This window comes from Lepidothrix coronata, unplaced genomic scaffold (genome assembly GCF_001604755.1).
Source record: "Lepidothrix coronata isolate B3197 unplaced genomic scaffold, Lepidothrix_coronata-1.0 Scaffold212, whole genome shotgun sequence".
In the NCBI taxonomy this organism is placed as follows: domain Eukaryota; kingdom Metazoa; phylum Chordata; class Aves; order Passeriformes; family Pipridae; genus Lepidothrix; species Lepidothrix coronata.
This window is the reverse complement of record NW_016690392.1, coordinates 1055993-1069840: the sequence shown is the minus strand read 5'-3', so window position 1 is coordinate 1069840 and position 13848 is coordinate 1055993. Positions and strand designations below refer to the sequence as shown.

Sequence of the window (13848 nt, the reverse complement as noted above, 5' to 3'; positions counted from 1 at the left end):
AAGGATCACATGAAATTAGTGCAATTTCTTGTCTTGTTTCTGTTGGTTTTCCTCTGCAGTCTGGGTTCTCCATCCCAGGATGAAAAGGTCCTCAGCTACACACTTGTTTGTCTCGTTGCAGGTAACATTGTGCGAGTTGTACCACATGGGCTGTTGGTGTTCTTCCCGTCGTATCCTGTCATGGATAAGAGCCTGGAATACTGGAGAGTATGTTTATTGCTCTGCCTTTATTGGGTGGTTTGGTTACACACACTGGACAGTTTGTAGTTATGCTATTTAACCATGGTAATTAAAAACCTTCTAGTGGAAGGTTCCATACTCATGGCAGGGGGTTGGAACTTAGATGATCTTAAAGATCCCTTCCAACCCACGCCATTTTGGGATTGTATGAAAAATCCTTTGCTAATAACTAAGTTATAAAATCTGGTCAGGCTTCTTTTATTTTGATCACAGTACGCTGGAGTGCAGTGGTGTAGAATCCAAACCCAAAAGAATCTTAATATACAATCTCATCTGATCTCACACTTTATTTAATTTCACCAAACTTCTCTTTATTAAACCTCCCAAATTAGAATTGGTCTGAGTGTTTCAACCCTTGTGGGGGGGGAAATCCCAATATGAGCATTTCACTTTTAATTGTAACCATTGCAACTGTAACTTTTGTGAATTCTATGCCCATAACTTGAGTGTCCTTGGTAAGACTTGCTAGAACAGGTAAATGCTCCTTTTTGAAAGTGGATGCAGGGGCAGAGTTGTTGTGCTGTGGGATCTGGGAGATGAGTGTTGGAACTCACCCACCTGCCTAATATCTGAGGTGCACCAACTGCAAGGAATCACTGTTGGTGCTGTTAGGATTGCTTGTTTCTGCTTCCAGCTCTTCCTGTGTTTGGCAAGAGTGAAACAGGCTGTGGTGGGGAAGCAGTGACCACTTCTGAGCATTTCTGTTCTCGTGGGCACTTCTGGTATGTGCTCACTTTGACGTGACATTTCTGATCTGTTCCTTGTCTGTTTAACAGGAGCATGATTTTGCTAAAAGAATAGAAGAAGTGAAGCCAATGTTTGTGGAACCCAGGAACAAAGGAAGCTTTTCAGAGGTTGATTATTTGCATTACATACCTCTATCATCTTCAGAAACTGTATTTATGTTGAAATACCTCCGCTAAGATGTGTTTAGGTGTGAAGCACCCAAATTTTTATCCTAGGATGAAATTAAAACTCTGAGCACTTCTTTGAAGTGTAATTCTTCTGTGCATCCTTCCTGTCCTCTCTTGGATGGTTGTGCAGAGTACAGTCTTCATTTAAATCCGGTGATGTAACAGCAGCTAAAATGCACATGTGCTGAGTAATCGAGCTGCTAGAAAGCTGTCACTTGAGTAGTCAGCATTTGTTAATGTTCTGCAGGACTTTTCCTCCCAGCTCATCATGCTTTCCCAGCGTTGAAGAATTGTGCAGTGTCATCTGTTTATTTATAGCCCTTCTGTTTGCTTCTTAGAGTAAATAATATCCGTGAGTTGCTTTCCTGGTTTGCCAATTTTACTTAAGGATCTGCAGAAACACAAGACAGTCCGCGTTTTACCTCCTTATCAGAAGTATCTGACATTAATCTTTTATGCTTACCCAGATGTGTTCTAGATTTCACAGTGGTGTAAAGGTTTTGCTAAGAAAATGGGTCCTCACATTTGCAATTAGTTGAAAGCAAACACAATTGTACTAAGCCAAATTAATCAGGTTTGAGATCTTAGTGTACAAGTCAAATTTAGTTAGTACAGGATAATAACCTTCCTGCTCTTACTTAAACTTGTTTATATTTTAGGTGATTGATGCCTATTATGATAAAATCGTCTGTCCTAAGTCCAATGGAGCTGCATTTTTGGCAGTGTGTCGGGGGAAGGTAACTGGGAATTTGTTTCATCTGAGATAAGATTATAGAGTTGACAGAAAAAAACAACACTCTGGATTTCAGTACATTTCTGTTATTTGACTGTAATTATATGTGGGGATAAAACCAAGTGCCCTGAAGCTTTTCCATAATTAGGTCACGTTTATATCTGCCTCGTTGCTGTTGCTATTGAAGGGACACATATTTGATTTCTTTAAAATGGATGAGCATCATAGTTATATTTCATGTTGGCTGCTCACCAAAAACTTAACACATTAGATGAGAATTGTTTTGGAGAATTGTAATTAGACATGTTAGAACAGCACTGCTGAAAACCAAAAGTATTCCTTAGCTTCAAAACACATTATCTTCAAGTTCTCTGGACACATTTGATGGCCTTTCCTTTAAGTTTTCCAATGCTGATAAATTGACTTATGTTTGTCAGTAGAAACATTTGCAAAATCAGAAATTACTCTTAGAGCCTTTTTGCTGCTGCTTACTGTGTAGCAAGAGAAGACCCAACTTGTTTTGAACCTTTGATCCCAGTCTCCAAAGAGGTTTTTGGATCAGTGAAGAAAAGACATAGCTCTCTCCAGTCTCATAGCTGAGATTGGAGAACCGATTCGGCTGCAAAACAAACCAACTTTTTTTCCCCCTAATTATTTTTCAGTCTGTTTGATTCTCTGATTTTGTTAAGTGATTTGCCAGCACAGTGAGCGTGTACAGGGCACGTGAGTGACAAATACTTGATGGGATGTCAGCAGCACAGCTGGTGGACATGGCACTATAGTCTGAATTCTGAGCAGATTTCTGGCAGGTTTCTGTTATTGCTTTGGAATGATTCTGTTCATTTTTACTGTCAGAGAAGGTTTGTTGTGTTCTTACCATGTCTTGTTAACAAGTCAGGGTATGGATGGTTTAAACATAGGTGTTGACTGACATTTAAGATGTTCTCAATACAGCTGTAGTGCTTATCTGGGAATAAGACAGGCATTAACAGTGTTGGCTGAGCTATGCTTTGTCAAGGTCTGCTGGAGGAAAAAAACAAATTTAAAGTCTTGGTAATAAAAGCAAAAAATATAGTTGAAGCTACTCATAATGTATTCATAAACTACACTTGGCCAGGGAATTAATTGAATGGAGAAAAACGGCCAACAACTGCTGAATTGCTCTGAAATGTCACTTCAAACCCTGTTGATAATGGAAAATTCTGTCTCTTCAGGCCAGTGAAGGCTTGGACTTTGCAGATACAAATGGACGAGGAGTCGTCATTACTGGGCTTCCATTTCCCCCTCGTATGGAGCCCAGAGTCATTTTGAAGATGCAGTTTCTGGATGAAATGAAGAGAAGTGGTGCAGGTGCACGGGTAAGACTGGGCAGCTTTTCCCTGGTGGCTGTTTGCAGGTTTGTGTTATCGTTTTTCCCTCTTGTCCCTGTGGGGTTTGGATTTTTTCTCCCAGCCCTATGGAAGGACAGATATCAAAAAGTCAGACAACCTTGGGAGTTTGTCACAAATGTAGTCACCTTGTTTTCAAATTCTGTCTCCAGTGGCACAGTCTCAAACAAATATAGGCTCAAAAAAAGGATGTAATTAAAGTTTAAGTCAAAAATCTTTTTATGTGTTACCCATCTCTCTCTCTGAGGGATTTATTTCATCCAGAGAGAGCATGAGCAGGAAGAATTGCCTGTGCTGGCTACTTTGGGGATTGTGGGTTAGGGGGTGTGGTAATGTGTGTTGGGGTTTTTGTAGTTTGTTTCGGATTTGGTTTATTATTACTTCAGGCACGAAAATGAATGACGTTATAATTTAGTTTGTTCTGCACCACAGTCATTCTTAAATAATATGGTGAGTCTGTTGTACTGCCAAGGCTGTCAGTGCACCTTATATGAAATAGCCCCTCAAGATGGACGTTGCTACTGGAGTTTTCTGTGCTCTATAATTCAGGTGTGATATTTGAGTCAACCTGTGTTTGGTTTTCTTCGGCCCTTCGAGATTTGTCAATACCTCTTGTCCAATGCCTCTTTTTTTTTTTTTTTTTTTTAATTTCTTTAGAAAAAAATAGTGACTGTACAGCATGGAGAAAACATTTTACCTGGTAAATAATATGAATTCTTCCTCCTACCTCTTGCAGTACCTGTCTGGGCGTGAGTGGTACAGTCAGCAAGCGTCCCGGGCTGTCAACCAGGCGATCGGCCGGGTCATCAGGCACCGCCAGGACTACGGAGCCATCTTCCTGTGTGACCAGAGGTAAACCTGGGCTCTAGGACACAAGCAAACACCATAGAATCCCAGAATGGTTTGGGTTGGAAGGGATCTTCAAGCTTATCTCATTCCAACCTGCTAGACCAAGTTGCTCCAAGGCCCGTCCAGGCTGGCCTTGGACACTTCCAGGGGTGTGGCATCAGCAACATCAACAACTTCATATCCCAGCATGGGTATTTTGTGTGTAAATGTGCTGATGTTGCTTCTGAAGAAAGCTACAGTTCATAATAATTGAATTTTTTAATGTAGCAATTTATATAAATATTGCACCACTTTAAGAAAGTAACCAGATTGTTATCTCCTGCCCCCCAAATATACAGTCTTGGAGCTGCAGAAGGAGATTAATGGTATTAATGGAAAATGAACTAATTTGTTGAATTCATGTTCCTAATACCTCTGGAAATTATGTGATAATAATTTATGGTTTTGCATTTTCTCCATCTTTCACTTGAGAAGGCAGTCACCATTGTTTTGAGGAGGATGGGAATGAGGACAGATTATATTAGAGAAACAATACTATGTATATCAATATACTGTAGTAATATTATACTGCATTAATATCCTTTCATTAAATGTTAATTAATATAATAGGTATATTATAGGTAATAAGAGTTTGATAGCCATCAATGCTGAGGCTTGACTGGGGACAGTCTGGGTTCAGTACTACTGTTCATGTTGCCCAGTTACAGATTTTATGGACGAAAGATAGGAATTGCCTGATTGCCTGGTATGTGGTATCAACAAAGCCCTTTTCTCTTGAGTGAAGACATCACCCCATTATATTTACTGCACTGTTTCAAACTCCAGTTGTCTTGCTACCCCTCCCTTTTCCCTTTAGACACTGATCTAGAATTTGTTGATTTAATTTAGCCCAGCCTGGCAAATAATTCTCTTGTTTTCCAGGTTCACAACTGGTGATGTAAGAAGCAAACTGCCCTCGTGGGTCCGTCCTTACGTGAGTGTTTATGACAACTTCGGCCACGCAGTCAGAAGTGTCTCCCTCTTCTTCCGCGTTGCTCAAGAAATTGTGAGTGTCTATAAAAAAACCCTCACAAAACACACAGCAGATTTCCTTAATAGTATTGGAGACTGGGAATCCTAAGCCAGGTCAGAAATGTGAGAGAATCACAGGTGTTGTCAGATTGGAAGGGACCCATAATGATCATTGAGTCCAGCTTGTCACTCCTCATGGGACTTAACACAGAGTCACTTGTCACTTCTAAGCATTGGAAGATTTACAGGAAAGAAGATATGCCTCATCTTTCTCCAAGGGTGAGCTGGGACAGGATGTTGTTGTTGTGCTGGGCAACTCATTAGGTTAGATCACAAAAATAACTTCCTCTTCCAGTTCCTCCTGAATAAACATGGCCTCTATTGGGTGTTATGCAAATCCTGGAACCGATGTTGGCATCCAAAAGCTTTTTACCTCAGGGAGAAGGCATGTGTGTGGAAGAATTGGTCATACCCTCACATTTAAATTGAAGCTGACTGGTATAAAGAGTAAGACAAACTATCAGTTGTTATTGCAGTTCATCACTGGGTCATCTTTACTAATACAGCTTCTCTCTTAGCATTAAGAAGGTAGTATTGTCTGTAATAGTTCCTTGATGCAAAAAGTAATATTGTAAAAAGACTTCCTAATTGACTGGAGGAAGTTACAGAAAGAAACAGGCTGGAAGCCAGAATGGAGAATTCTTTGTTCCCAAAACGGAGGTTAAGATTAAAATAAACACTTAAAATTTCACATACAGACTTGGATGAGTTCCTGGAAGACACTTTAGGCAAATACAAGTTGTTCAGACAAATAAGTTACAGATGGGTGATACTGAAGGACTTGATCTTTTCTTATCATCAGTGAGAGTTTTGTGGTAAATGAGAACCCCAGTCTGATGTGCTTTGCCAGAAGAAGCTGCATTAGGAAGTGGTTGTTCTTTAGAAGGTCATGATCCTTTTTCTGGTACCAGCTCACTTAGTGCTGAGCCTGCTTACTGCACTTCATCTGTGTCCCTTCCAAGCCGTTTGATCCTTTTCTTCAAAAGCCCATAAATCCAGAGTGTTTAACAATCAATGCTATCAAGGGTTATTTGGGAAAAAGAAGATGTCTTTGGGTTGTTGCTGAGATTTTTGGTTGCAAAGGGAGTGGAGTAGAAAAATGGCTTTTGCCTGTTGTAACACTTTGCAAACTGCTTGCAGATGCCCCCACCCCTGCCCCAGTGCCCTCCTGGCCACGCTGGTTCCCTAAGTGACAGCAGTTCAGCACCATCTACTTCATCTGAGCAGATCCCCTCCGTCAAAAAAGCGAAAAACTTGGATGACCATGTCCCCAGTTTGAAGAGGAAAAGGAAAGGTAGGTTTGTGTCCTCGCAGATACATCTTTTTGTTTTGAGCTGAACCGAGAAAAGGAGGATCAAGAGACTAGAAAATGAAATGGGAAAGAAAGCAAGGAGAGTTCAAAGACTGATGGAAACGTCTGATCAGAAGGGACATAGTTAGGCAATAGAAAATGGAGGAAACCGGTTGTAATTACAGAGCAAAGAGGCAGATGGGGCCTGAAAAAGTGCCCCACAAAACAGGAATTTGGTGGAATATCACAGGTAGTTTTGAAACTGAGAACTGGAAGTTTCTGACTAATACTGATTTCAATATGTTCTTCTTCCATCCTGTTGTATAAATGACTCTTACTCAGTAATCTGGCTAAGAAAACAAAAAAAAAGGACATTGGAACAAAACAGTGTTTTAAATTTTGTGGTTAGCTAATGCTGCAGGATAAAGCATTTCTCATGTCAGATATTTCAGCACTCTAGATTGCTTGCTGGTTTGGAACAGAAGAATGCATTTGTGTTTAAAGCTCTGGTTTCAAACCAGTTATGAGCAAGTGTGAGGGTGATTTGACATTAAATTTAAGCCAATATTGACTGCTGGTTGTTGTTGAAAGGGATTACTTTGGCTGCCACTTTTTTCCCCCCGTCAATTCCCAGCTGTGCAGTTTTGCTCCTTCCTTTGGTTTGAGTCCATCTCTAGTGCAGCTGCAGAGTGAGCAGATGAGCTTTGCTGAAGCAATTTGCCTTCCATCCCCTTGACTGGTAGATCCAGCTCAAAGGATGAGCTGGAATGAGGGACTGGAGGTGAAGGGAAGAAGCTGCATTGCCTGTTTTGAAAGGAATTTTCAGTTGCTTTGCATCAACTGGAACGTCGAACGTGCCTGTAATCATAGTTTTGTCTAGAGTTTTTTGTACTGACTTTTCAATTTATATCACAATATGCTCCCATTCTTCTCAAAATGGTGACTTTTCTTAGTAACTGGCTGTTGAAGTAATTTCACAAAGTAGTGGAAATACATTTTTCAAGAGAATGACTTATAGAAGTATCAAAGTGATACTAATTTAACCCTACTTGCAGCTCTAAATCCTTATATTTAAAACCAAATATACCCGGATCCTGATTAGTGGAAATATGTATTCTTGCAACCTTGGTGACAGTGTCTTACAGGTACTGATACTGTGAGAACTGTAGGCTTTAAAAAAACTTGTTCTCTTTAAAAATAATAAATCATGTTTCATACCAAAATCTCTTAGAAACCCAGTTTTGGGGAAATCCACAAAGCTGAAGTAATTAAAGCAGCAAGACTTTTACTCTTTGATCCTAAGCTATTTTGAGGTTAAATAAGACCATCACTTCAGGGAAAGTTTGAAAGCAATCTACCACGTTGTGGTAACAAATGCTTGAGCAATTTTGGGCGTGATTTATCAAAGCAGTCTTCTTATGAAGTGATAAAATGCAAGTTTGCAAGATGTGGAAGATTATTTAATCCACCAGCACGTCTTTGTGGATTGCTTCGCAAGACTGGGAGGTATCACTCAGTCAAAGAAAATGCAAGAGATGTAATGTGGAATGTTAATTTGTCGTCTGTGTTATGCTGTTGATGCCAGTAAATGGAGAGGGAACATCCAGCCTGTGTGTGGAATATGAACAAGAGTTTGTCTCGCCCAGAAGACGGTGTGCTGGGCTCTTGGATGCCCTGGAGCGCAGTGAGAAGAGCAGTGAAGATGCAGAGGAGGAACCTGACTTGCCAGGAGAGGAAAAGGTAGTGGCAATGGTGTGCAGAATACTTGTTACAAGTAAAAATCACAGGCTTTAAAGCAAAATGGGTTTAACATTAAGAGTTCCAGCTCAACCCTCTTTCAAAAAACTCACTGTAATCAGCACTGGTAACTGCAAGTTCTCATAATTAATTTAATCAAAGGGTTTCCTTGCCACGTTCAAGTAGATGATCAACAGGTAGGTGCTTGTACTGTGCTCCAAGGCTGCTGACCAGGTGAATTCCTGGAAGTTAACCACGCTCTCTGGGAAGCAAAGAGCTCTCAGAGGAGAGGTTGTAAAATACAGTTTGTCCTGGGTGGAATCTGTGCCAGCTCTTTGTGTGAGGCCAGATATTGAATTAAAAAAAGGGTGGGGAAGGGTTTATGAATTAGAAATTGATCTTTGAGATTAAAATCTTTGATTTGCCTCAGAGAATGAATATTGCAGACTTGTGGAATATTTTATCTAAATCAAGAATCCACTATCACATTAAGATCAACAAAGCTGCTTCTGTGCTGTTCATTTTCTTTCCTCTTAGATTGGTATTTTTAATGCATCAGTGGTTAGGCTGTATTCTTGCTTTCCCAAAATCCCTGTTTGCAGTTGTTGGAGGGGTGGCTCCCTTACCTGGCTGCCGTCAGAGGAGTATTTTGGTGCTGGCTTGCAAACTAGCACGTGGACTCCAGGAATGCCTGTTGCAGCACACCCAAGTAGTTTGCTTAGGGGAAGAATGCCTGCAGGAAAATGTGGAGGTGTAGGAGTATCTGGGGAATATTTGAGGAGGCCCAAGGGAGATGGAGACGTGTACAAAACAGAGGGAATGTACCAAGGATAGCAAATATTTAACTTGTGTGCGGCCAAGTGGGAAATGGGCTCCACCACCCATGAGCCGCCATGGCACAGACACCAAAACTTATTCTTTGGAAAGCCTGGCACGTTTCCAGGGAGTTGGTAACTCAGCTACAGTGCCTTCCTAACACAGCTGCACTGCTTTTGGCAGAGCTCAGTGTTTCCTGGAGCTGATAGACCTGATGGCTGGCAGTCACTCAGCTGGTGTCCTCTTTCTCTGTTTGGCATTACTGCTTCTCTGAGGCTTGTGCAGAACTCTGGGGTCATCCTGTGCTGCTCCTAAATTGGTGACCCAAGTGTAGCCCTGAGACATGCAGGGCCTCTGAAGGAGCCAGCTTTCACTCTGAGTCCAGCCTGGAGCTGATTTACTCAGTGCTGGATTTGGACTGAGGATGGGGTTGGTGTGATTTCCTCTATTTCTTCACCGTCCAGCATAGTATCTGTGTTACCATTTTTTCTTTTATCAAGGTTATACTGCATCCTTGTTCCCTAAAAAATGGAAATTTAACTGCTGTCATCCTGAAAGAATTTGCTTGTGGTGAAAAAGAATAAAAGTCTTTGTCATCTCAAAAAATCAAAATGTGATAAATAGTCTCTCAGTCCATGTAAATAATGACTTGGCAGTTCCCCATAATCAGATTTCCTTGTGAGATATGTCTCATGGAAACTTGTCTTGGAAGCCTTATTTCTGCTGGATCCTGCTGTTCAAGGTGGTGCCTTTACACAGCACAGGAGTAAAAGATGGTTTTGATAATTTTTCTGACTTACTGCATGTATCATAACTATTTGACTTGCTGCTTATATTCCAATTCTTCATTCCCTTTCATGATGCTTAAATAAATTATATCTAAATGTGCACTTAAATTGTGGTCAGATTTGTCTAGAATTGGGTGTCCTTGCAGTATTAGAAGTGTACTGAAGGTTGTATTTCTGGGTACAGCAACAGATTCCACAAATTGACTCATCTGAAATTATTGGCCAAAGGAGTTGTTTATTTTAGTGATGGTGTTTAGCTGTAGTTAGTTTAATTTGGCTCTGAAGCTTTGTGATCTGAATAGCCATGTTTGGAAGTCACAGTGGAATTTAGGGATGCTCTTATGTTTCACTGGTTCCTCTCACAAGTGAACTTAAATGAACTGATAGTCACATACTTGCCATGGAATTTTTATTGGGCGAGAGCAAAGAAGTTACTCATTCCACATTCCTGCTTTCTCAGCAGGTGTGCAGAGACCAGCTGGCAATATGGGGCTGTCCTGCAGCTTCTTCTGTTCCTTGAGTGATTGTATTTAAGGTGGTTGATACTGATCTAATATTGGAGCCTCTGCTTTTAAGCAATTCCAGTCCTCTTTCTTGAGAGCCATTCTGTGTTACTGGGAACGGGAGCTGCTGAAGAGCTTGTTCACCCACAAGTGTTTCTGCTACTGTCTCATCCTACCTGCCTGATATTTTCTATAACACTGCTTAGACTTCCCTTCTCAGTATCTCAAAAGCCTGATACATGTTTTCTTCACAAAGAGAAGGACTTCCAGGCAGGAAAGTGAAGGGGGATCTGAACCATCGCTTACACACAGGTCTGTGTACACTCCCAGACTGCCCTGGAATGGTCTGCTATGAGTCCAGTTTTGCTTGATCAGGAATCAAGACCAGCTTTGTCTTTAATTTCCTCTGTTTTGGTCTCTCTTTTTGACTTGTCCTATAAATTATTACCTTCTGGAAACAGATATGTGCCCACGCTCTGTTGCAATAATTTAGGTTGACTTGTTTCACTTTGTCAAATGGTCTCTCAAACTGAGTTAACGAGCTTTACTGCTGGAAATATCTCAGTTAAACAGACAATAACTTTGAAAAGCATTTTTTTTGGTATGTTTCTTATTGTCTTTTTGTCTTCACAGGCACATCGTCTGTCTACACTTTCCCTTCAGTATGAGAAGAAGTTAACAGATGAGCAGAAAGGAGGAAGGAAGAAAATAAAGCTAGTCAGCAATACAGTATGTGTTTCCCTGTGTCGGTGCCATCCCTTTGATCTCTAGATTGCTTTAATTTGAATTGGAAGTTTCCAGGCAGACAGATGACTGATGCCAAAACAAACATGTTTTTCTCCAAATTGTAAATACTTAACAGTGCACATCTGAAATCTGTTTCATGATCTTTCCCAAATCCAGACATCACGGACCAAATCAAGCACAGGTCCCAGTAGAGCTAATAGGTGAAAAGAATTGTTTTCTGGCATTGAATGCTTTGTGAACAACTTCTCCCAGTGACCAGGTGTGGTGGGTGGTTTCATCTTTTCAGTAGAATGGAATACTTCAGCTGGGAGGAACCTACAATGATCAGCTGGTCCAGCTGCTGGTAGAGCCTCAAATTGTTTAACTGACCCGTTTTGGGTAAGGGACACATCCAACCCCACCCTGAGGTGGGTCATCATTGTGTGTTAACTTTGCAGTTGTGCATTGTAGTTTTGCCCTGTCTCCAAACTCAGTTAACTCATTAGGCAGCTAATTGCTTAAGAGTTACTATAAATTCAGGAAAATTCCCTGGGTGACTGTGCACCAGTAGTTGTCCAAGGTGCTGTCCTAACTGGATGTTGCCTGTCTGTCAGTCTGTCAGTCACCTGGCAAACAAAACTGATTCTGAAGCCGATAATATCCAGGAGAAGGGAGAGAAGGAAGAGAACAGGTTCATGCAGAAGGTTGTGTTTGCAGTTTGTTGGTGTCTGATGTCATGATGAGTCAGCTCAGCCTCCAGGCTTGGAGTAAATATCATTTTATCAACCCTTCTCCTAAGAATATAATTGTGCAATGATTATTGGCTGCCTTCTCTAGGAATATTTCACTGAAGCAGAGAAGGTGAATAATACATGGATACAGGGGTGACTACCAAAACTACAACCTGTTAGGTGAAAGCATTCATAGTTTCGTGGTGAACATGCTGGTGGTGCTGGGTGAACGTTGGACTTGATCTTAGAGATCTTTTCTGACCCTAATGATTCTGTGATTCCATGATACCAGCACGTTCAACGTGCTGTCAGAATTGTAAACATACTGTTTCTACCTGAATTCCTGTGAAAGTAGCTCAAATCATTCTGCACTGAAATTCCTTCCTGCCCTCCCAGCAGGCCCTTAGGAAGGCTGAGCTGCCAGAGCCAAAGAAGGCCCGAGCCACCTCGTACATCGGCACAGTGAAGGAGACCCTGAGCCAGCAGAACTATGAGCTCTTCTCTAAGGCTCTGCAGCAGTACAAGAAGACAGATGACTTCCATACCATGTTATCCGAAATGAGCTCCCTCTTCATAGAGGATGAGAAAAATCACGTCTTGTTACGAGGTACACCTGGTGTATTTTGTGTACCCCTGGTGTATTTATGTGACGTGACTTTTGTCTTTTCAGTAAACTTGGGTATTTCGGTAGTATTTTAGATTTGAAGTACAGATCAGTCAGGATGGTCATCCTGAACATTCATCACTTTATCTCCCCAGACCACACAGAAAATCTTCTCAGTGTAATTATCAATGTTAGCTTGCATGTTGACTTGAAGAAATTCACATTCCGTGGAAGTTTGTGTTATTTGAGACTTTGTCTAAAAGTAGTGTAGCTTATTCCCTGTGACTTACGAGTTCAAGAGTGTGGCTGGGTGAGTTGGATACATGCATTCATAAGGATTCAGTGTTAAAGCAGTAAATAAATAGACAGAATATCTAAAGAAATTTTCTATTTAAATAATGGTAAGTATAAAGCAAAGGGTCTGAGCAAACATGAGTAGTTACTGGATTAGCTGGTATTTTCCTGACTTTTAACAACTGCACTGACAGGAACTGAACTCCCATCAACATTTCTTCTAGTTTAACAGTGTTTTCTGTGTGACTTCTCATTTCTCTCTCAGCTTGTGAAGAAATGGGCAGGTTTTTCTCTGACTTTTTTCATCTTCTGAAATAATAAAGGCTTAATTATGCATCTCATAAAACGTGTGAGGTAAAGCCTAGAGTTAAGGAATGGGAAGCTCAGTATGAGCACTCAGTACTAATAGTAACCACAACTGGTTTCCCAATTTGCTGATGATCTATATAGATAGGAAAATATTTGATAATCAAATCAAGGTCTGAGTCTAGTTTTCAAGAATGTCAGGCACCTGAAACCTAAAGCTGATTTGATGTTTAGGCTTCTGGTTGGCAAACACTCTGTAGTGAATAAGTAACGTGAGGTGTAAATTAACAGTCTATCAGTTATTTAAAGTGTCAGCCTTGCAGGTACTTGGACCTCATGGTTTGAGTCACATCATGTCCTGTTTCACTGGGAGGTGTTCCTTCATATTTACAGTGAAAAAATGACAGTTTTTACCTACTGATAATAGGTAGTGTTTGCGTGGTAGCTGACCTTTGTGTAACTTATAAGTGTGCTTATTGTATAAATATTAGATAAGGGTATTTAGATTTTAATTAATTTAGCTGCACCTTTTTATCTTCTTATTGCCTAACTTTGAAGTCCCGCTGTTGTAGGTTTCTGTAGCATTTGTGGATTGATTTTTTTTTTTTCTTCTTCTTCTTCTTTTTTTCTTTTTTTTCCTCCTTCTTCCTTCTCTCTAATGAAAGAATTTTACCAGTTTGTTCGACCTCAGCATAAAAAGCAGTTTGATGAAGCATGCTGCAGCCTGACTGGAGTGGGCTGTGGCTACAAACCTGAGCACAGCCTCCTGCAGGAGGAGAGGGAGATCCTGGCCAAGAGAGCAGGTGAGGAGCTGGTTTCAGTTGTGTTGTTTGAAGGATATTACCCAATCTTAGAGC

At 40.8% G+C, this 13848-nt stretch overlaps 1 protein-coding gene across 1 annotated transcript in view; it reads left to right on the top strand.

The window, feature by feature from the left end:
* RTEL1 (regulator of telomere elongation helicase 1) overlaps positions 1-13848 on the top strand; it is a 45349-nt gene that overhangs the window by 19604 nt on the left and 11897 nt on the right. The window contains 11 exon segments of the mRNA XM_017833190.1: positions 96-207; positions 1017-1094; positions 1814-1891; positions 3102-3245; positions 4012-4127; positions 5046-5169; positions 6336-6489; positions 8072-8226; positions 10964-11059; positions 12187-12394; positions 13657-13794. Coding sequence (XP_017688679.1) covers positions 96-207; positions 1017-1094; positions 1814-1891; positions 3102-3245; positions 4012-4127; positions 5046-5169; positions 6336-6489; positions 8072-8226; positions 10964-11059; positions 12187-12394; positions 13657-13794 — 1403 coding nt within the window.